This window comes from Rhinolophus hipposideros (genome assembly GCF_964194185.1).
Source record: "Rhinolophus hipposideros genome assembly, chromosome: 12".
In the NCBI taxonomy this organism is placed as follows: Eukaryota; Metazoa; Chordata; class Mammalia; order Chiroptera; family Rhinolophidae; genus Rhinolophus; species Rhinolophus hipposideros.
In genome coordinates, this window is record NC_138058.1 from 2,900,755 (window position 1) to 2,925,351 (window position 24,597).

General features: G+C 44.1%; 1 protein-coding gene across 2 annotated transcripts in view; it reads left to right on the forward strand.

Annotated features, from left to right (window-relative positions):
• The window catches only part of MERTK (MER proto-oncogene, tyrosine kinase), an 84,361-nt gene that overhangs the window by 34,383 nt on the left and 25,381 nt on the right, over window positions 1-24,597 (forward strand). For both annotated transcript variants that reach the window (XM_081068348.1, XM_081068349.1), the window contains exons 5-8: window positions 7,018-7,104; window positions 9,842-9,957; window positions 15,012-15,195; window positions 20,323-20,474. In XM_081068348.1, coding sequence (XP_080924474.1) covers window positions 7,018-7,104; window positions 9,842-9,957; window positions 15,012-15,195; window positions 20,323-20,474 — 539 coding nt within the window. The remainder of the gene's footprint in view (window positions 1-7,017; window positions 7,105-9,841; window positions 9,958-15,011; window positions 15,196-20,322; window positions 20,475-24,597) is intronic.

Here is a 24,597-nt window from a genome sequence, read left to right on the forward strand (position 1 = left end):
TTCACTTCTTACTGATGGGCTGTAAGTGTGGCAGCTCTTGTGATAATTTACTAGAACAGCTCACAGAACTCAGAAAAGTGCTATACTTAGCATTACAGTTTTATTACAGAGGATGCATACAGAGGGAGGTCTGGGAAAGTCCCGAGCGTACAGCTTCCGTGTCCTCTCCTCGCGGAATGAAGGTGTGTCACCCCCTGGCACATCAGTGTGTTCACTGAGCCTCAGGGTCCAGAGTTATTGTTGGGGTTCTGGCGCATCGGTGTAAGTGATTAAATCATTTACGTGACTGAACACAGTCTCCAGACCGCCTTATGCTCCCTGGAATTTGGAGGTGGGGCTGAGCGCCCCATCCTCTCATCACGTGATGAGTCATTCTGAGGACCAGCATCCATCCTGAAGCTATCTGAGGGGCCCACCACAGTCACCTTGTTAGCTTAACAAAGCCACTCTGATCATTCAAGAAATTGTAAGGGACAAAAGCCAGTCAGATTCTTTATTATACAACAATGCTGATGAGGGAAATTGGCTTATAATTTGTTATTTAATGACAGTTTTGACATCTGGGTAGTGTTGACCTCCTAAAACTAGGTAGCAAGTGTTCCCGCATCCTCTGTTTTCTGAAAAATTTAGTAACATTGATGTGACTTTGCAGAGACATCCATATGGTTCTGTGCAGGCTGTAACGTCCTGTTCATGTTTCGGACACTATATTTCCTATAATGCAAAGCTTTTTGATGAAGGTTAATGCATTGGTTAAAGTTGAGTTTGAGGTTAGTTGAAATCCTCAGGTCTTTTTTCTCATTAAATTGAGGCAAAGCCAAAGCTCTCCAGCTTCTTGCATATTTAATTATTTTTGAAATCTCTGCCTACCACGTGGCATTTATCCTTATAAAAATTTTATCCATCGTGCTAGCCTGCTGAACCCATTTTGAACCTTGATTCATTTGGATTAGCAGATTTTCTCCCTGCTTTGTGCCAGCTGCCGTTTTGGTCTGTTTCATGTTGTTGATGGAAATCTAGATTCTGATCTAACCAAGGGCAGAGCCAGGGGCCCGTTAATTCAGGCAGCCCTGAGTTGACCTCAGTTCGTTAAGTCAACTCCTGCGGCTACTGTCCAACCAGCCAGTCTACGTACTTTTGTTTTTTTTTCTACCATTTTTTTCTCTGTCTTCTGAGATGTTCCTTCATATGTCGGGCTAGTAAGTGTCATATTAAGACTGGAATTCATTTTGAAATCAAACGCGACTGACTTGTTGGATTCCATTTATGTCGCAGCCTCAACATGGCACAGGTAGAGTGGACAGGCCAGCTTTTGCCAAGGTTAGGTTAGGGGGGTGATGATCCTAAAAGGGGGTACAGGAAGCACCTTCTTTCTGGTGACGGGAGAGTTCTGTGTCTGTACATAGTCTGCACCTGTAATAAAATCTCACAGAACTCTTCACTCCTCCCTCCCGAAACAGAATAAGACAGAAACGGGCAAAATCTGAATACAGTCTGTATTTAGTGAATGGTGTTGCTACAAGCCACTTTCCTGGTTTTGGTCAGCGTCCTATGATTATGTAAGATATTATCAGCAAAGGAAGCTGAGTAAAGGGTGGACAGGAACTCTCTACTTTTCTGTAATTTCTTGTGAATCCAAAATTATTTCAAAACAGTGTTTTTTTGTTTTTTTTAAAGAATCACTTCATCACCCAATCACCACCCCCACCACCCCCGCCCCAAAAAAGCAGAACTGCAGAGCATGTTTGCTGCATGGTGTCTAATGGTGGGATGCATCCAAAATAGGCTAACAGTTGAGGTACCCAGCTGTGACATGGAGACTAATGCCACTTTACTGTCGTGTCTCCCTGGGCAAGGGACTCTATATAAAAGAGGAGGATAACAGTGTCTGCTTCATGGAAGCTTTATGAGAATCCAGTGAAATAATGAACATAAAGCCCTGGGTGCAGAAACAGCCTGCAGGAATGATTCAAATGTTCCCTGTTATACATTTTCATATGAAATAGTTACTAACTACTGTCGATTTTGTGCCACCTGCCTATGAAGAGTGGTGGGCTTATGCTGACCTCTGGCTTCTATTTTTGAAATCAATACTTATTTTATATTTAAATCCACATTTAGAAAGCAGCAAAGCCAGTCTTTATTTTAGTTAGTTGGATGTAGTTATTAATATTCATTGGAATAACCATGGTAACATAACTAGGATTTATATAAATGGGGTTGTAATTTTCACAGTGCCTTCAATAAAGATTTAGTTTGAACCTCACAGCAAGCTAAGATATAGTTAGGCATTTTTATACCCATTTTACAGACCAGGAAAAAATTTGGAGTGATTTAGGGATCTACAAGTTGTGATCAAAAGATACGGTGAATGTTTAAATTAAAAGTATTTATTACGGTAAAAGACACTGTAATCCCCCTCAAAATGCTCCCCCTCACTTCGAACACACTTATCCCATCGTTCTTGCCACTTTCTGAAGCAGTTCTGGAAGTCCTCTTTTGTGAGTGTCTTTATTTTATCCTCTATCATGACAACGCTCCATGTCATACATCACTTCTGATATGGCAATTTCTGTCAAATAAAAACATTACAGTGTGTCCTCATCCACTTATTTACCGGATCTGGCACTGTGAAACTTCTGGCTCTTTCCCAAAGTCAAAATGACCCTTAAAGGAAAATGTTCTGAATCGATTCAGGACATCGAGGCAGCCACGACAGCACAAGTAAGGACACTCAGGAAAGAGGATTTCCAGAACTGCTTCAGAAAGTGATAAGAATGATGGGATAAGTGTCTTTGAAGTGAAGGGGAGTATTTTGAGGGTGATTAACGGCTATGTGTTTTTTACCGTAATAAACTTTTTAAAATTTAAATGTTCACTGTATTTTCTGTTTATACCTTATGCATGCTCAGGTCTAGTCTTTACATGGCAGCTGGCACAATCCTGATGAAACACAAATTACATCATGTCAGTCTCCTGCTTGAAGCTCCTGGTTTCTTACCCCACTTAGAGGACAAAGCAAAGGCCTGTTCTACCTGTTTCCTCTGCCTAGAATCTTCCTTCACCCCCAGGACAAACTTGACCTATTCCCTCACGCTAAGTCTTTCCTCAGAGGACATTTCTCAAGGAGCCACCTCTGACCCTGTGATTGACTTCTGTTTTTCCACAGTACTAAGTACCTTCTGAGAGAGTATGCAGCTCACTTATTTATAAGCTTATTATTTCTTGCCCATGACCCTCCATGAGAACGTGAGCTCTGTAAGGGCAGGGACAAAACCCGAGTGCCTGGGCAAACGTCTGACACGTGGTAAGGTCTCAGCAATTGAATGAATTCCGAGGTAGGGAGCCTAAGCACCTTAATCTGTGCAGCATATTTTTCTATTTCTTGCCTCTGTGGGTAGAAAGATAGACACCAGGGGGAAAAAAATGAAAGGACAGGATTGCTTAATCAGAACTCAAAGAAATGGTCTAACTGTGCTCTTAGAAGTTGCTTCGTCAGCAGCTCTGAATGTCCCTCCCTCGAGGGAATGTCCTGTTACTGAATGTTCCTTAAAATATCTCTCAGACTTTGTGTCAGAGGCCATCTTTTTTTAAAACAGCAGAGGACCAAACAAGAGGGACCTGAGCCATCATGGGGTGGAGGGGTGAGATGTAATGGAGGAAGGGGGGCTCGCCAGAAGAGGACACGGCTCGGGAGCGTGGGGCACTCAGGGGAGAGTGGGTGGCAGGGTGGAGACCTGGATCATTTTTTCCCTGGAAAGCCACAAGCGTTTGGGTATAAAACGTGCAGGTCTATTCCATTCTGGTGGTTATTGTTCGTCCAGAGAGCTGGCTGTCCTGTGCACTCCAGGCGCTGTGTTCAACCCAGGCTGATACATGTGTCTCTGATTAGGCAGCTCGCGCCCAAAGGGGTGTAACTGAGTACCTCAAGCTAAGGAGAGTACTCGGCCCCAAGCGTCCATGTGGTTTGGGAGAGAGCTCACTGGTTTGGACCAGCTTCCACGCTCTCCTGGCATCTGTTTGGCCCATGTGGAGAGTTGCTGTCATCGGTGGTCTGGCTCCTTCTAGGCAGTTCTGAGAGGCAGTTTGGTGCCGGGAAGCTTGCCACAGATGGCCTTCCTGACTTTGTGTGCCCTCTGAAAAGAAACACAGAGAGGAAGACTGACTTCCTCTTAACCTGAAGTCATGGCCTGCCTTAAGCAGTTTCACTTTCTGCGTCAATGAACCCTGCAGGACGCGAGGACCACGGACAACAGACCTCAGCGAAAGCCTTCCGTCCTCCCGGTTCATGGACGGGCCGGCTCCCCCATCTCCGCCAGACGTGATTTGTACTTTGCACTCAAGTATTTCCCAAGAGTGTTGGTGAGAGTAATTGAACTCAAGTGACTGGTTTTAGCCTCAAATATGTGCTTGAATATGTAAAAAAAATAAGCTGCATAGCCATTCCCTGTGTCTTCTGATTGAGCCAATGCTGATTTTTCTAAATATAAGTCCAGTGTTGGAACCTGGTGACACAGGCATCTCATTTGGGAGCTTACAAGCTGGAAAGTTAAAAGGGATACTTCAGCATGAAACTTGAGTGTCATTGGCCAGCAGTGAAATAGGGATTGGGAACCTGAGCCCCAAGCGCTGGCCCAGAGGGTCAGTGTCTCCATCCTTATCCTGGATATGGCTTCTTTCCTAAAATCCACGCCAGACAAAGTACCCAAAGTCCAGGTACCCTGCCAGGTCTCCTGTCCCATCTCCTGCTCCCCTATCTTCGCTTCCTGACTTTACGAAACACCCCCCCCACACACACACACACACACTCATCTCCAGTCACCATGGGGACTCCATACCCAAATGCTTAGGTTTCAAGATTCCTTTAAAATTGAAGTCTTAAAAATTATTGAGAACCCAACCAGAGTTCTGTCCGTTGATGTGGACTGAAGTCGACGTGGAAACTGAAAACTTTTAAAACCCAAGGATATACAGCACATGTTCTGGTAGCTAATGGAGCTGAGGCCATCATCACGCAGCACGCCACCTCTAGAAAATTAGTCATACGTTCCTGAGAGAATGGGCATAAAGAGGGCAAAGAACAGCTTGCTGTTGTCACAAAAATAGGTTTCATCTGGAGGACCCCTGAAAGGGTCTGTGGGGTGCCCGGGAAGCCCTGGACCCCGCGCTCTGAGAATGTCTGTAGTGCATTGGCTCCAGGTTAAAGTGTCTTCTAGATGACTGCATCGAATATCCCAAATTTTGCTCAGCCAAGGAGTTGCCCTTCCAATGAAATTCTACTTTATATGTTTAAGAGTTAAATATATTGTTTCGATCATTTGTGCCCCAATAATGATTGTAAGGATAATTAATCTAGAGGGCAATTTCTCCCCCAATTTTAATGTCCTACTCCAGGATTTCATCCAGGATTCAGCTGTCATGTCTCTTTAGGCTCCTCTTGGCTGACAGTTTCTCAAAGTGCCCTTGTTTTTAATGACCTGGACAGTTTTGAGCAGGACTGGTCAGATTTTTTGTTGAATGTCCCACGATTTGGACCTGTCTGATGTTTTTGTCATCTTCCTCACAAGTGGACCTGGGTTATCTGTTCTTGGGAGGAAGACCTCAGAGGGGAAGTGCCATTTGCATCACGTCATATCGAGGGCGCATTCTGTCAACGTGACTCAATGTTCCTGGTGCTGACCTTGGCCTTTGGGCTGAGGCAGCATCTGTTGGTTTTCCCTCTCTGAAGTTTTCCCTTTCTCTTCCTTTCCACACTGTCCTCTTTGGAATGAAGTCACTGTGCACAACCCGCACTTAAGAAGGAGGGTGAGTTACGCTCCGTGCTGAAAGCAGAATGCGCATGCTGATTATGGGGGCATCTCATGCATGGGAGGTTGTCTACTCTCTCCTTTTATTTAATCATTTTTTATATCAGTGTAGACTTGTGGATATTTATCTTATGCTTTGGGTTAGAATCCAGTAGTACTTCATTTATTTTCTTACTTAAATTATTGTGTGATGCTGTGTTTGTGTTACATTTTGCCCCAGGCTCCTCTTATATGTTTCCTGTCCCTATCTGAGAATCAGCTGTTCCTCCAAGGAGCCCAGGTTCTTTTATTGAAAATGGAATTAGGACCCAACACCTGGGTTACCTCTATTCCTTTCTACTTGACATGAATGAACCAGAGGTCTTCACACTTCTGAAAAGATAGAATTTTTCTTCATTTAGCACAAGTATCTTCTCTTCAAATAGTAATACTGCCTTGTATTACTGCCTTGTATTATGGTACTGCCTTACTGCCTTGTATTATTATGCATAATAATTCCTTATGAATCGACCGATTTTTACTATTAAAAGAAGATTCCCCACTGCAGATCATCTGAAACTTTTTAAACTGTGGCCTTTATCCTGCTAGTTTTGGAATTATAAAGTGTCTGCAAGGTGTGACACAGTGTGTCCTGGGTGGCCAAGTTGCAGCAGACTGTTTTTTCTTGATGTTGGGGCCAGGGAGTCCCACACCTCCTTGCAGAAATTAAAAATCTAAAAAAAAAAAAGAAAAGATACTGCTTTGTTACCTGATGTCTCACCATCAGGGGAAAAGAAAGATTTGAGTGGAGGGCAGCTGCCTTTCCCGTGTGGTTGGCTCCTGGCACCTAGAGTTTAATCCCAGGTGTGTGTGGTTTTTCAAACACCAGCACACTTTTAAAATTAACTTTGGGGCCGGCCCGGTGGCGCAGGCGGTTAGAGCTCCGTGCTCCTAACTCTGAAGGCTGCCGGTTCGATTCCCACATGGGCCAGTGGGCTCTCAACAAAAAAAAAATAAAATAAAATAAAATAAAATAAATAAATAAATAAATAAATAAAAAGTCAATAAGATTTAAAAAAAAAAAAATCTTTAAAAAAAAAAAATTAACTTTGCCTTCAAGGCTCACAGTGATGAGCCAAGAAGTGCAGCGTGCCCAGGCGCCTTCCCGCAGGGCTCTGCTCTGCGACGTCCTGTGTCTCTGTGCCAGTCTCACGGTCCCCTTCTGCTCCAGGTCTGACGGAGACAGCGGTCTTCAGCTGTGAGGCCCATAATGACAAGGGGCTGACCGTGTCCACGGGCGCACAGGTCAACATCAAAGGTGAGCAGCAGGACAGCCCCTCTGCATGGCTGGGAGCTGGGGTTGGGGGACAGTGTGAGCCCTGCGGCCAGGAGCCCGGGCTTCCCCACGGACTGCCTCTGTGACCCAGCACAAGTCACCCACCTCTCCGGCTTCAGTGTTCCCCTCTGTAAAATGAGGATAATGACAGAGCCTACCTTTTCTTGAGGCTTAACTGAGATCCCGCCCATGGAAACATTCACACTGGTGCCTGGCATATAAGTTTATAAGCATTAGCCGCTTTAGCTGGGCTTAGTCTGAAAAAGGAAACTAAAATGTGACCTTAACCATCTCAGCCTGTTTCTACTTTGCCTTCTTCTAGCCTGGACTAGTCAGTCCCGTTAGCCCTCGAAGACCCTCATGTGGGGGCGGCTGGGGGCCCTGGGCTGAGAATGGGCTCTGTCCTCTCAGGGCAGCTGGACTGAAGCTAGTCCGCCAGCTGCTGCTTCGAGGGCGGGGAAGCAGGGCAGGGTCACTGTCCTTCCCGGCCCAGCCCTCCTGCCCCTTGGCCCTCACCTCCCTGTCCCTCTTGCTTCCTCTGAGCTGGGACATAACCTAACGGAAGGTCCCCCGGTGAGTGGAGCCATCCCAATTCAGTCATCTGCCTTTTTCCTCCTTCTGTGGGATCATTTAAACCGAAACGTGAAAGGACAGGAAAGCCTAAACATAAAAACTGTCTCTTGATCCCTTTTCAAATCATCTTCTCTACCCGCTCTCACAGAAATGCAAGCACATTTTATGTTTCAGTATTAATTCTTAATTTAAATATTCAGAAGCAGTTAATGCTGTTGGTCTTCCCCTTGGGGAAACAACACTGAAAAACAGAATGAGTATAATACCCAGTTAGAAGTGAGGGGATGCAGGGCAGTGGCCTCAAAATCACAAAGGAAGCTAAACTCTGAAAAGGTGCTGGTGTTTCTATTCAGCAAGGCCACTAGAGGTAGCGACGAGAGGGCGTTTTCTAAAAGTCCTTGGGGAGGAAAAACTGAGCACATCACACAGTACTTGTACAACTTCCTTTCTTCACTCCTAACACCATTATTACCATTTCCAAAAGAAATGTTGGGAATTTCAGGAATTCATGAGTGGGTGTAAATTTATAGACATTTTCATCAAGCACAAACATCTTAAAATTTAAAAACCCATAAAAGTGAAGTAGTTCTTTAATTTTATGCTTCACACAGAATGTCAACTAAGTTTTGTTTGTTTGTTTGTTTTGGATAAACCCTATTTCCAAAACTTACGTTTTTGGTTTTCATTCATTTAAAAATTTATATCAAAGCAACCAGGACTTCCTTTTTCTAGTCTGTTATTGGCTATAATGTCTGTGGGCAAATTCTGATGGAAAGGTGGACCTTTTAGGGCAGTTCTACAACTAATCTGTTTAGGGAAGAGAGCCAAACAAAGCGCTCATTCTTTCCCACTCACCAAGTGGCGTGTAAAACTGGTAAAACAAACTCCTGAATATGGCACAGCCCTCCTGCTGTTCTGTCTTCGCCTTCCCTACCTCCACGCCCGCCCCAGGCCTCGTGCGTGTCTGCTCACTTAGTCCACACCATGGCCCCATCTCACTGAGAGGGAACTGAGTTTAGAGAGGGCATCCAACTGTGCCCCAGGCCATGCAGCCAGCCCAGCGGTGACCAGACTACCACAGTCCCTACTGGCACTCACCCCACTCTGCTTGCTGTCTGCTCAACCAGCCTCCTATGTCCTGTAAAGGCACACGAGCTCTGGGGTCAGGTAGACCTGAGTTCAGGTCCCCATTCTACTGCTTATGAGCTCTGTGACCTTTGGCTAGTTTTTAACTGCTCTGATTCTCAGTTTCCTCATCCATAAATGGGGGTGGTAAGAAGACCTCTCTGATGGGGTTCCAATAGTGACTCAAGGAAGTGGAGGTCAGAAAGTAGGTCACACAGCATTAGTCATCGTTTTTTGTTATTAGTGTGATTATTGCTATTAACTAAGAATTAGATTTAGCACAAGAAAATAAGATTCCCAAAGTCCGGCTCCTTTTTAGGTTCTAATGGAAGTAACCTGTGCACGTCCCATGTTGAGAGGTCATCATGCACTCATGCCCCCTCAGCGGAGGCAGTGGCCCTTTTGCTTGAACTGACTCTCAGCTGCTTCCTTGGCCTAGAAAGCTTCTCCTTCCCCTCCACACACATGCATGCATACACACACATGCACACACATATACACAGATGCGTACACACACTCATGCAGTACATACATGTGCATGCACACAATACACATATGCACACACGTATACATATGCTCCTGTGGCACCCTCTCTTCTTGGCGCAGGGTGCTCTCATCCTTGCTCACATGGATCCCCCACTCAGCCAAGAGCTCTGCCAGGGCAGAGCAGTGGCTCTCCATCCCCATTTAGCATTCAGCCAGGTGTCTGCACACAGTAGGACCGTGGATGCGATCTCAGTGAAGGAGATGGACGTCTCCACATCCTTTTCTAGCTAAATGCTCTCCCTTCATCTGTGGGCAGAAAAGCAAGCCCGTGTCCCCTTCCTGCGGCCCAGGCAGAACGCCCCCATCACTGGAAGGCCTGTCATAGGCTAACACGGTCACCTTCAGGCATAGGGTGACTTGTATTTGAGTCTCCAAATCTTAAACAGAAAGACTTGGTATTAAAGTGTCTTTGTGGTCGCTGTGGCCTCCTGAGGTTTCTAACGTGTCTGTGTGTGTGTCCTTGTGTTTCATGTAGCACTTCCCTCTCCACCAGCTAATATCAGTGTCCGCAACCGGAGCGCGCATGGCTTCCTCATCTCCTGGGTCCCCGGCTTTGATGGCTACTCCCCACTCAGCAGTTGCAGCGTCCAGGTAAACAGACATGCAGGGCACAGAGCGAAGTGGGGCTTTGGTGCCCTGTGCTCTCCCTGGCTTTTCTTCCTCCCGAGGCTGGGCGCTGTGGGCACTTCGGCACCTCCGTCCAGTGCCCACACTGACCATCCCTGCTCAGTGTCCGTCTCATGGCGCCCTAGGAGGATGCCTCCTCCTTGTACGGCCAGGTCCCAACCAGAAGGGGACCACAAAGCTGGGAGAATGAATTGTTAAGGCACAAGAACACATCCCTAAGTCAGGGCTGGCTTGGGACCAGGCATTCCTGAAGCGAGATACTCGGCGTCAGCCTGGCCCCTCCAGGGCTGGTGGCCGTGAAGGACAGATGTGCAGGCCCAAGCCAGGTCACCTTTGCTGTCAACTGTAGCACCTTGGCCTATGGCTCCAGGAAACCTGGGCCTTACAGGCCTTGCAAAGTCTTCACCCATTTTTAGCCACTCTCTGAAACTGGTATAAAATGGTGCTGCAAGAAATAGAGGTGAGTGCTGACCGTGACTCCACGCCACAGTGTGGGTTCTGCTGAGTGCTTGCCTCATAAACATGGAAGGGGCGGCAGGAACCCTGCTGTGGCTTGCAGAGGGAGCAGACATCCGGCCCAAGGGCTTTGCAGATGCTGTGTCACCAGCACCCACAGCAGCACTGCCGCCTCGGAGCCCAGAGTGGTGACTGGGAACTCCAGCCCGGGCAGTGGTGCCTCAAACTGTGCCCAGCCCACCTGGCCCTCTGAGTGTCAGCAGAGACACTGCATTTGGGAGCAGGCATGGATGTGTGTGGCTTGTCCACTGGATGCATTCTGTCCTGCACTTTGTCTTACAGTAGGGTAGGTACGGTGCCCAGCTTCGTAATGCCTGCTCTTATTAGTTACAAACACGTTAACCTGACACAGGTGGCTCATGCCCACACAGCTTAAGGAAGTGACAGTGACCTCCAGACAATTTATCTGTTGACACCAGATGTTTTTAATGCCAAATGGAATTCATTTCCCTACTCCTATTGCCCCCACTATTGTCTACCGCAGCTACTGCTCTGTTAAAGCATACATTGTCCCCAAAGTTGCCTCATCCTCGCCCCGCCATCCCCACAGCCTCACCCTCGCCCTGCCACCCCCAAAATCACCTCACCCTCACCCCGCCACCCCCAGTCTTCTCACTCTCACCCCACCACCCCCAAAGTCGCCTCACCCTTGCCCCGCCAACCCCATAGCCTCACCCTCGCCCGCCACCCCCGTAGTCTCACCCTCATCCCGCCTCCCCCATAGCCTCACCTTCACCCCACTACCCCAGCCAAGCTTATATCTTGCCCAGCTTTATTTGTAAACCGCCCAAGCACTGTCAAGCGTCAGGAGTTCTTATGTGTCTCCCAAGTCCTCACCAGGGATAGCCTTTATTTTAACAGCTGTTTTTGAGGTGTATTTCACACACCATAGTATTCACCCATTTGAAGCATACAATTCAGGAGTTTCTAGTATATTCGCAGAGTTGTGCAGCCATCACCTCTACGTAGTGTCTGTATTCATCAGAGACACTGGGCTGTAGTTCCCTTGTGTTGGCTTTTTCTGGCTTTGGTATCTGGGTGACACTGACCTCATGGGACGAGTTGGGAAGTGTTCCCTTTTCTATTTCTTGGAACACTCTGTGAAAGGTTGATGATACTTCTTCAAATATTTGGTAGAAATCACCACCAAGGCTGTCTGGTCCTGGACTTTCTTTGTGGGAGGTTTTCTTTTATTACTGACTCAAAAATCTCTACTTGTTAGAGGTCTATTCCAATTTTCTATTTCTTCTGGAGTCACTTTTGGAAGTTTGTGTCTTTTAGGAATTTGTCCATTTCCTCTAAGTTATCTAATGTGTTGGTATACAGTTGTTCATAATATCCCATTATAATCTTCTTTTCTTTGTCATTAGTAGTTATATCCCCTGTTTCATTCTTGATTTTAATAATTTAGATCTCCCCTCTTACTTTCCTTGGTCACTATAGCTAAAGCGCAATTTTATTGATCTTTTTGAAGAATGAACTTTTGGTTTTGTAAATTTTTCTGTTTTCTCTTTCACTCATTTGTGCCCTAATCTTTATTTCCTTTCTTCTGTTTGCTTTAGATTAGTTTGCTCTTTCTGTGTTGTTATTTCTTAAGGTGGAAGGTTAGATGATTGTTTTAAATGTCTTCTTTTATAATATAGGCGTGAATATGCTATTAATTTCCCTCTAAGCACTGCATTAGCTGCATCCCATAAGTTTTGATTTTTTTTTTTTTTTGGTGTTTTTCCCATTCATCTCAAGTTTTTTTGTCATTTTCCTTGTGATTTCTTCTTTGTCTTATTGGTAATGTAGGAGTAAGTTGTTTAATTTTCACATAGTTGTGAATTTCTCCAATGTTCTTTCTTTGTTGATTTCTAATATTACTCTGTTGTGTTTGGAGGATACGATTTCCATTGTACAATTTCCACCCTTATGAATTTATCAATGCTTGTTTATGGCCGAGCATAAGCTTTGTCCCAGAGAGTACTCTGTGTGCACTTGGCGAGAGCTGGTAGGGTGTTCTACGTCTGTCGCGTCGAGTTAGTTTATACTTTTGTTCAGTTCTTCTGTTTCCTTATTACTCTTCTGGCTAGTGGTTCTACTGATTATGGAAAGGGGTGAATTGAAGTCTCAACTATTACTTTTGAATTGTCTATGTCTCCCTTCATTTCTGTCAGTTTTTGCTTTATGTAGCTCAGGGCTCTGTTGTTGGAAACTACCAGGGCCTGTCTCCCTAGATGGGGACATGAGTACAGCATGGTTCAGCCCTTAAAAACTGTTACCCAGTTACTGAGCTGTTTGGAGAGCCCAAGAGGACATGGGGCTCCTCCCATACGAGAATGGTTGCCCTCAGGGGGGCTTTGGGGAAGAGCTGTCCCACCTCGAGAGAGGCAGGCTCAGGGTAGACGTGAAGTGGAGTAGGGCAGTTGGAAAGTCTGAGAACACCAGGTCTCCCTGAAGGTGGAAGAGGTGACACCCAAGCTTCACCAACTCTCTCTCTCTCTTTGCCTTGGCTTTGGGTGGCTGTGGCCTGAGTGAACAAGCTTCCTGTGAGCGCCAAACTACAGGCCTCCCTCACCCACCTTGGATCCTGCAGTGCCGACATTGTTATTATCTTTGCCAACCAGCCTGGTCTGCCTCCCCTCACCCTTTCTCCTTTCCATGTCTGGTCGGGCAACCGGATTTAGCAAATAAGAAAGTTATTTTGAAAGTTAAATTCCATGAGTAATTCTGTGTCATACCTATACCTATAATTATTTGTTGTGAACCTGAAATTTGACATATAACCAGTGCCTTATCCTTTCTGGTTATCCTGGCAGGCTTGGTCAGGACTGGCTCGAGCCATTACACTTGCATATTCTTATGATTAACAATATTTCCCATTCCTGAAGGAAGCAAAGATAGTTGTAGCTTTGTAGCGGGTTCCTGATCCATTGCAGTTTTAAACTCTGACTTGGTAACAAATGAATGTTTTGGCCGAGATTCAGGTCCACGCTCTAGTAGGACACACCCTCGCACTTCCTTTGGTCCTGATGTGAGTTCCTCTCTTCACCCATTTTTGGGCTGCATACTCTGCATCTATTTTTAACTCTCTCACGTACTTCTTGCCGTTTCATGCCCTGTTTTCCCCCAGGACCCACTATGAAGGATTGTTATAGAAACCCCGTCTTCTTCCAGGAATGTGCTCTCAAAGGACGCCCTGTGCTTGGAAGTACTCCTGAAATGGGCGGGTGGACACAGGTTTCCTCCACCTTAGCTGCCATGGTTGGTCACCAGGAAGGAGGTGCACACTCTAAAGTGAAGAAACAGATAGTGCTGTCTGCCAACCATCACCTCCTAGATAAGCACACCACTCATTGCTTCTCTGGTGGCTTCTTGTCGCACAGTGGAGTCTTGACCTGGCCCCCCTCGAGGTATCACTAGTGGATTTGGAATTCCAAAATGTTGATTTGTGTCCCCTTGGCCTAAATTGCAACACATATGTCCTGAAATAACAACATTGGTTTTGTACACATCATGATTGCAAGCCCATTACGACTAGAAATAAATACAGGGTTTAAGATTTTTTTTACCCCAACTTGCTTTTGGTTACTTCTGTTTTATTCAGTATCATTTTGTCTTTTCTGATTTTATAAGTATGCCACACTATAGAAAATTTGAAAAACATGTAGTGAAAAAAAACAACCATTCTCAGGTGTCTCCATTCCCAGACAGGAGGTGAGCTTAAGGAAAAGGGTTGAAGTGTGGCGTAGACGAGGTTTTGGCTGGGAACCCCCCCTCTTGCCTGTGCATACAGAGGACATCTGGACAGGGGTGTGGAGAGACCAGTGGGGCTTATGGGGACAGGACGAAGAAGGCACTCAGAGGAAAGAACTGATACGTTTTAGAAACTTGGAGAAAATTTTGGTGGGTGAGGGGTAAATGACAAATCTCCCCACCAAGAAATGTCATAAAATCGGCCCTATGTATAACATGCTTGTGGAGTGACTTCATAGAGGGTGGAGCTGGGGGAGAATATAGGACACACAAAAATTCACCTCCAAGAATAGCAAAGGTTTTCAGGCTATATAATGAAAAGAAATACAGATTTTTTTAAAAAATCAAGTGTCTCATCTTCTAAAGTAGGATTTGGGCATGGTTTTCTTCAAAGGCCTGGGTAGTAATACTTCAGGCTTAGCCCTCACATGTGATGCTTGTTGCCTTTTTTGCAGATTTCTGTGACACAGCTGAACGCAGTTGAGAATTGCACTGGTTCTGAGAGAGGAAAGGCCACTTTATTTTGTATTATAACATGAATTATAACCACCGTGCACATGTTGCTGTTAGGCATTGTCCTCAGGGCCATCAGCAGCATGACTAATGCTCAGTAATAATGGTGGGGACACTGGTGTGTGGCCTGGAAGGAAGTAGGTGACTCCCCCGGTGGAAAGGAAGGCCCCATGCACGGAAAACCTCAGAGCCCGGGTCTGACATTCCCGCCACCTTACTCATCCTGGTCTACATGTCCACTCTTCACTTAGGTTCAGGAAGCTGACCCGCTGAGTAATGGCTCCATCATCACCTTTAACACCTCTGCTTCTCCACCTGTGTATCAAATCGAGCAGCTGCGAGCCCTGGAGAATTACAGCATTGGTGTCTCCTGCAGAAATGAAGTCGGCTGGTCTGCGCTGAGCCCTTGGGTCCTGGCCAGCACGACTGAAGGAGGTAACTGCTGGTTCAGAGCACCGCCCCTCACAGCACATGATTGAACACACACCCCAGCCATGGTCGGGAGTTTCTGTTTTGTTTGGTGTGTCTTCATATCTGGAGGAGAGTTTTATTGATGTGGCCAGAAAAATGGGAAAGAAGGTGTTTCCTTCTATACTTTCAAAGGATTAGTAACAAACTTACACTTAACTATGGATAGGTCATATTTTCTTTCACATAGAAAAATAGTAATAATACCACACTCTTTATAGTGTACATTATTTTAAATTAAAATATAGCAACATAGGCAGTGGCTCTTCTCCCAGCCTGCCCACTCCCACCACTCTGGGAGTGTATTGTCCTATCCTCTTTCTTTGAATAAATCAATACATTCACTGCTTGCTTAGTTTAAAAAGAAAAAATATATATCTATATATCTAGAGAGAGAGAGAGAGAGAGAGAGAGAGAGAGAGAGAGAGAGAGAAAAGAGCCAAAAAAATGTATAAACATTTTAAGGAAAAACTATTAAAATTGTAATAATGCATACCAATAACAAAAAATGAATAAAGTCGTGTTTGACTCCTGCAATTACAAGAGGTGCTCAAAATGGTTACCATCAGCATAATTTTAAAATAGTTTTTTCCTTTCTTAAAATGTGTATACATTTTTTAGGCACTATATATATATCTGTATATATACACATCAATATACAAGCTATTACTCATAGCACCAAACACAAGAGAACTAATTAATTTGAAGAGGGCTCATGTTCGCCAAACACTACTATGTGCAGGGACACATTAGGTGCTTTATGTGCATTATTCTGTTAGATTCTCACAGCAGCCCTAGGGACTAGGGACTGTTTTCTCTGTATTGTCTTGCTCATAGCGAACTCAATTTACATCTTTAAACTTTAAGTGATTTTCTGTGTGCTGCTCTTGAATTCTGAGGTTCTTTCTCTTTTCTATGACTAGTGGAATGACTATTGTTCAATCTGACTTGCACCGACTTCATTCTTTCCTCACATAGACTTCTACACCACTCAGAACCTGCCTCCTGCCCCTTGCTCCAGCCTCAATCAGTCAGCCTTCTCCTCTTAGTACAGACTGTGGGACAGATCTCAGTCAGAAACTGGTAGCACTCCATCCTTGAGCAAATGTAACTCTAGTGCCCAAATTGTAAAATGTCTCCTTTCCTCAAACAAGGAAGGAAAACATTTGAGAACAATTTTTATGTGCCATGTCTCGCTTTCACTCAGTTCAAAATACTCTCTGATTTCTTCTTTGACCCATTAGTTGTTTAGGTGTATAACTTACTTTCCCAATAGTTGGGGGTTTTCTGGAGACCTGTACGTTGATTCCTAAATTCTGTTGGGGTCAGAGAACATAATTTGTATCGCTTGAATCCTTTTAAATTTATTCAGACTTGTTCTATGGCCCAGGATATGGTCTGTCTCAATAAACGGTGTGTGCGTGAAGAGAATATGTATTCCACTTTTATTAGAGGGAATGTTATGTAAATGTCAACTTCATCAAGTTGTGGATCTTGTTTTTCAAATTGTGTTCTTACTGATTTTTCTGCCCACTTCTGTCAATTACTTAGAAAGAGGCATTGAATTCTAGTTATAATTGTGGATTTATCTATTTCTATTTGCACTTCTAGCAGGTTTTACTTTAAATATTTTCAAGCTCTGTTATTTTGTCCATAAATATTTAATATTGCTGTGCTGTCCTAATAAATTGCTTTATCATTATGAAATTATTTTCTTTATCCTTGGTAATATTATTTTTTGTGACATTTGATATTATAATAGCCATTTATTTTTCTTTTGATTACATAGTCTATCTGATTCATCCTTATTTTTTACTTCTTTATATCTTTATATACAATGTGTGTTTCATATATGGAGCATGTACTTTGGTCCTGCTTTTTAATCCATTCACAATCTCTGCCTTTTAATTAGGGTATTTAATCCATTAAAATGTAATGTGATTATTCATATGGGTAGGGATTTTTTTGTTTGTTTATTTGTTTTTTAGAGGAGCAAAGATTTTTATTAAAGCAAAAATACAGCTCTCTTATGAGAGGGGGTACCTGAAACTGGGATGTCCCCTTATATGGGTAGATTTAAATCTATCATATTTCCTCTCTGTTCTGTCTGTAATTTGCTTCCCTTTTCTTCTTTCTCTTTTTTCTATTAGGTTAATTAAATATTTTTTATTCTATTTTATCTCCTTTGCTTATTTTGTATAACTCTTGTTTTCTATTCTTTTAGTGGTTGCTTTAGGGTTAATACTAAACGTGTTTACTCATTACCATTGACCTTCAAGTGATATTATACCACTTTGCGTACTGTGTAGGAACCTTCTAATTGTATATGTGCATTTTTCTCCTTCCAATATTTGTGCAATTGTTGTCATCCATTTTACTTTTACATATGTTATATACTCATACTACATTGTTATTATTTTTGTCTCATAAATCAATAATGTTTTAATGTGATTTCTATAATTAGAAAAAATGTATACTTACCCATAAAAGTACCATTTCTAATGTTATTCATTTTTTGGTGTACATCCATATTTTCACATGGTTTCACTTTCCTTCATAAAGGAGTTCATTATTTCTTATTATATGGATCTGGTGAGGAATTGAGCTTCTGTATATCTGAGAAAAATCTTTATTTTACCATTGATGTATTTCTTTTGCCTTTGTTTTTAAAATATATTTTTACTAGATACAGAATTCTAGATTCACATTCTTTTTTCCTTTCAGTACTTTAAAAATGTTATTTCATGGTCTTCTTGCTTGACTTATTTCTGATAAGAAATCTGAAGTAATCTTTTTTTTTTTTTTTGAAGTAATCTTTAATTGTTCCTCCATATGTAATGTATCTGTCTGTACTTTGTCTCTGGTTTTCCCTTTATTATTGATTTTGAGCAATTTAATTATGAAGTGCTTTGGAATCGTTTTTTTTTTGTTGTTTTTTTTTATTCCTTGTGCTTGGGGCTCATTGAATTCTTTGATCTGTGTGTTTGTGGTTTGCATCAAATTTGGAAACATTTTAGCCATTATTTCTTCAAGTATTTTTTTGTTGTTGTTCCCACCTCTCCTCTTCTTTGAGGACTCCAATTACACATATATTTGATCACTTGAAGTTGCCTCATAACTTATTGATGCTCTTAATTATTTTCCATGTTTTATTTTCTGTGTTTTATTTTGGATTGGTTCTATTGTTGTGTTTTCAAATTCACTGATCATTTCTTGTGCAGTATCTAATGTGCCATTCTATCCAGTGCATATTTCATCTCTCACATTGTATTTTTTGGATCTTCCATATTTCTACTTAACTTTTAGACCAAATGGAATTCAGTTATAATAGCTGTTTTAATGTCCTTGCTAATTCTAACATCTGTGTTATTTTCTGGGGCAGTTTTGATAGAGTCACTTATATTCTTGTTATGTAGAGTACTTTCCAGTTTCTTGGCATGCCTGGTAATCTTTGATAGGCTTCCCAATATTGTGAATTTAACCTTGTGGGATGCTAGGTGTTTTTGTATTCCTGTAAATATTGAGCTTTGTTTTGGGATACTGTTAAACTATTGGGAAAAGTTTGATCCTTTTGGATTTTGCTTTTAAGATTTATGAGGCAAGACCAGAACAGTGCTCAGTCTAACGTCAATTATTACTTGCTATTGAGACAAGACCATTATATGTACTCTGCCCAGTGCTCCTTGAATCATTAGATTTTCCAGTCTGATTGCTGAGAACAAACTATTCCTAGCCCTGAGTGAGACCGTATCACATGTCCTAAACTGAAATTCATCTAACTGCTCCTGGAATCAGCAGAGTCTCGAGGAGAGTTATGGTTCCCTCTTGTTTTCCTTTCAGACATATCAGAAATATATGATGTAATTTCCCCTAAATACAACTACAGGCAATGGTTTGTTATATATTATTCCAATTATTTTTGTTATATATATATATATATATATATATATATATATATATATACACTTTTTTATTTCTAAAATGGATTGTTGATACATACTTTGTAGCAGTTTAATGTTTTCCTCCATTAGATATTTTTTCATTTTAATACATACTCCTATGATCCACCTAATTTTTTTCAGTAGCTGGGTAGTAAGTATTCCATTGGAAAATGTATCAAAATTTCTTATATCACAGTTACTGACTGAGCATTACATTTATACCTTTTTGGTCACTATTATGTTTCAATGACTCTGTAATACCATCCACAGGATAATTTTTCTATATTAAATTCCCGGAAATAAAATACTTGGTCAAAGAGCATATTTTCTTTCAGTTTTAATATATATAGTCAAGTTCTTCCTTCCCAAAAAACAATGTAATAACAACCTTAACCTGTTTCCTAAATTACTTTGGAGATTTTATATATATATATATAAAACACACACACACATATATATACATATATACATATGTATGTATATATATAATTTTTCCAAAGTACTTTAGATTTTATTGTCCTTGTGTCTTTGTGAGAGATAGCAAACATTTGGATATGAAGTGGGTATGTGACTTAGCAGGATTTACTGTAAACTAGAGCATGAAAACTAGTGCTAAATGCTCCCATTTTGACATCTAGCCCAGTAATTAACATCTGTTCCTCTGGTCTTCAATAATGAAATGTCTGACATATATATGAAGATTTACTGACTGATTAGCTGTGTTCAGATCATCAGTCACCTGCCTCTGGACTTGAAAGTGGTGGCTTCCTTCTGAGAGTTCCCTGCCTTGTACACCTCACGTGACACGGACCTGACCCCCCAGTCATTCTGGGTGACCTTCTGTGCCACAGGTTTCTGTTGGAGAACCTGTTCAAGTTGTGTCTGCTTTGCTTCCCCAGGAGGGGGCCACGAACAACACCACTGTCTTCTCTGCCTTCCTGTCCTTTGTCCTTTTAGTTTGGAAAAGGCTGGCTTTTTAAAACTTATGTATTATCTCAGTGGTTCTTAATTGAAAAGAGGGTGAAAATCTGCCTTTCATTTTAGTCTCAGCTGAGGGCTTCCCGTAGAACATTTAAAAACCAAGAAGAGAGTGGATCTCTACCTGTGTGCTTTACCTTGTGCTCCTTCATCCTTCTCTCCTCCCCCTTTTTAGCCCCATCGGTCGCACCCTTGAACGTCACTGTGTTTCTGAATGAATCTAGCAACAAGGTGGACATCAGATGGACCAAGCCTCCGATTGAGCGGCAGGATGGGGACCTGGTGGGCTTCCGGATTTCTCACGTGTGGCAGAGTGCCGACATTTCTGTAAGTCGAGTGCCAACAGAGCGCACATCTCCTCTGATTTACTGGCTTAGTGCTGTTTCAGAAGCGTTGGTTTTGTTGTGAGAAGACCAGGTGTTACTGAGTTGGGCAAAGCACCTTACAGTGGGAGACGAAGAATGTCATTAAAATTGTAGGTGACTGAATACTTACAAATTCCAAGGGCTCATTGGGGCTGGCCTCACTCACTCATTCACTGGCTCGTTTATTGATGCAGTACCTGTGTGTGGAGCTCATCTCTTATCACCTCATTCTTGCTCCCAGGGAGTTTGGGCTCTTGTAGGAAGACGCTGTGACCACCCAAGTAATCATAACAAAAGGTCAAGGAGCTACAGGGCTTAGCAGGCCAGCCGTTCACAGCTTCTTGGCAATGCCAGAGAACGCGTTTCTGAAGAAGACTGTCAGGGAAGAACCCAGCCACACAGAGAATGGCAAGAGGTAACCAGAGGGCTGAGCAAACAACAGGCCACCTGACACAGTTACACAGGAGTTGAAATTAGATGTGAGATTCAATGAACCTGAGCAAGGCTGTTGTTACTCATGGCCTCAGCCTGAGGAGGAGCCTCAGCCTGGTGAAACAGGTTCCCTGTCCCCAAGCTCCATGGGGCTGAGGGTCCTTGGGCCAAGAGCTCAGCACCATGTACAGCGAGAAGCACACAGCCCATGGTCTGCACAGCCACCACCTTCACGGACTTCACTGCCTACCCAACCAGCCCCAGAAAGGCACAGGGTCAGGGATGGGGAGGCCTTGCCATTGGTCTGCTTAGCAAGACTGTGAAGGCTGCTTGGGGCCCGTGCAGACCGCCTCTCCAGCAAAGGTGGTACTTCATCTGGGCTTGGAGTAATTTTGAGTGGTGAAAATGGAGGAGATCAATTGGAAAGGATAATATGACAGGAGGCACAATGTGACAGCTTTGGGGGGTCATGACTCACTCAAGGGCCTGGGACACGAATGCTTTTAGGGGTGAAGCTGGACTGGGGAGGCATGGTCATGTGTGCAGGGCCTGAATTTGGCCGTAGTATCTGAGAGAGTTTGGTAAATCGCAAGGGAGCCAAGGAGAGTCTTGAGCCAGGAGTACAACTTGAGAGTTGTACATTACAAAGATGGCTCATACGACTGTTAACCTTTTACAAGTAAGAAAATTGAGTGTAATGATAAAAGTAACCTTCAGATCTGCCGCCTTTGCATTGGAGCGTACTACCGACTGACACGTCATGCAGCCTCTTCCTCCTGCTGCTCGCTGAGAAGGTAGAGAAGACGATGGGCCAAGCTGGCCCTCCGGCACCCAGCAGTGTGACTGGGGGAGGAACACACTGGCTGGCAAAGGGAGGGCCAGGGGTCGTGCACGGCACCCAGCCCTGAAGACAACCTTGCACTCTCCCTCCAAGGACTTTATCTAAATGTTCAGCTCATCTAAAAAGTTTTTTCGTAGCATCTTCTAGACTAGTGTTGGACCGCGTATCTGGGTACCATGGCCTAGCCAAGTTGGCACCTAACGTTAACCGTCAGAATTGTTAGTGAGCGTTGATTGAATACAGGCCTGTGCTGGGAACTGAGGGATACGTCCACGTGTCAGAATGTCACATAGCCCTGCCTTACTGTCAATGTGCCAAGAGCCTGTGGGGTTCAGCAAGGACGCCTAGTGCAAATAGTAGTTTCATTGCACAACAGCAAACAAAAGGCAGAGGGGTCTACGTGACTGCCTCCCTAAGTGGCAGCCAGTGCCCTTCCAGGGGGCATGGTGTTTTCAGGCACGACTCCAGTCAAGCCAGTGGGACATCCTGACTGGATTACTATCCAGGATAGGTACAGTGAGAATACTTGACCCAAACAGAAGTGGGGGACACAGCTGAGTGATGGTGCCTGGGTGTGGGGTGTGGGCAGCTCCCAGACAGGTCCCCTTCCCACTTGGGAAAGGAGGAGGGTTGAGGTGACGCTGACTTCTGGGCAAAGGCCCTGCTTCCATCATCAGAACTATGTCTTGACAGCATCTCTTTCATGTTTCATGTTCCTGCTCCGTCTAATCCTGGAGACGGGTCAGGTTTCAGCACCATCGTGGCATTTGTACAGGACACCACATGAAAGTCACATAGCTTCTTGTTGGGACAGAGGGACGGGGGAACAGCTGTACTCACTGGTGATGTCCAAGCTTTGTTTCAGCCATTTTAAACCTCACATCGTCCAACTTTTACCAAAACTGCTATTTCCCAATAGGATCGTTCAGGGGTATTGTTTTTCCTTTCTTGCCTCAGTTTACCTATCAGGAAGCAGACTGTTGGAAGCAGGAGGTGATGGGTAGAGGAGAAAGAAGAGGGCTTCAAAGTCCCTAGCCTCGTGCCTGACAGGAACTGGCTGCAGCACATTACTTGTGCTGGGCAAACCCTGCGCAAGAGACTCCCAGCCACACCGGAAGGGGCCTGCGTGTCCTAGTGTTTGTCCTGAGGCACCATGCATGGTGCACCCTGGCTGGGGCAGGGGGATCGAATCTTAGGGGAAAGCTCCTTTTCACAGCACTGACTTCTCAGGGTAGTACATGAAGGCACAGGCATTGTGTCTCCGTTCGGTGGGGATTGTGTCTCTCTCTGGCTGGCAGAAGATAATGGTCAGCAGACACACAAGCGGCAGGTTACCCTCTGTCCTTCTTTAGACGGGCCCTGGAGCTGAAGGGCAGGGCTGACAACAGCCCCATGAGTGATGCAGCCACAGGGAGTCGAATGCACTAACTGCCACTACCACTCAGCTGGGCAGGGCATTCTTGTGGCCTTTGTTCAGAGCGGTCCCCTCAGCAGTAAGAACAATGCCTCCACACGATGGTTGCGGCTGTGACCTTTCAGTCATCACCTCCTTGGAGAGGCTGGGTCATCCCCGTGGGAAGACATTTGCATTGCAGTTGTGCTACTCTTTGTGCATCATGACAGTCTTGTGACAACGGAAGACTCAGGGGCTCAGTTTGCCGTGGATAACTTCCTGCTGAGGTGCAAGGGCAGCCAGTAAGAAAACATGAACAGCCAGCTCCGGAAGGAGCCTGCAACCCCAAGCGACATGGAAAGGACTTCTGCGCCCTCCACCTCTATTTCCCAAATATCCTTCATTTCGAAGGGGCAGCTGTTAGGCCCAACTACATCTCTCAAAATTGTCCTTTCATTCCGTTTTTAGAAAACTAACACTGCGTCTTTGTTATGCAAGGCAATAGATTTGGCTATTTTTGAAAGCGAATTTGTAGTCACTATTCTAACAAGGCTGGGTTATGGTGGTTGTGCTGAAAACTTAGTTTCAAAGGTTTATACCTTTGTTATCCCATAGCTGTTGTGTCACTTCCACACTAAGAAACTCCTGATATTTACTATACTGACATTTCCTAGATCTTGAAGAAGATAGTGACTTTTTTTTTGTTCTGTTTTTCTTGATATCCTTTGTCTTCCAAAGAGAAGCTCAACATCTAAAGGTCAGGAGCAAATGCAGTTTGCTCTCCTTGAAGTTAGAGAATGTCTTGCCCATCTTGGCGCCATATGAATGCAGGTCACAAACGTCCAGCAAGGACGTTTATGGCACCGAGGACTCTATGCATGGACCTGGCCAACATCTTGCTCCACGGGAGAATGTCCCCCGGGATTGGGACAGTCTTGTGATGAGTGTGCACTGGTGTTTCTCATCTCACTGTCATTCCCATCAGATGGAAAAAAATTCAGTGAGCAAATAAGTTTCTAAAATATTGATTTTGATGCACTTTCTTGAAGACCCAAAGAACATACTGGCAAGTTCCAGGCTCTACAATGTTCTATAGTAAAGAAATCAGTTTAGTGGTGGCTGGATGGCTCAGTTGGTTAGAGCACGAGCTCTGAACAACAGGGTTGCCAGTTCGATTCCCACATGGGCCTGTGAGCTGTGCCCTCCACAACTAGACTGAAGACAACGACTTGCAGCTGAGCTGCCGGAGGCGTGGCCGAATGGCTCAGTTGGTTGGAGCAACAAGGTTGCTGGTTCAATTCCATCCGTGGGATGGTGGGCTGTGCCCCCTGCAAGTAAAGATTGAAAACGGCGACTGGATGTGGAGCTGAGCTGCGCGCTACACAACTAGATTAAAGGACAATACTTGGAGCTGATGGG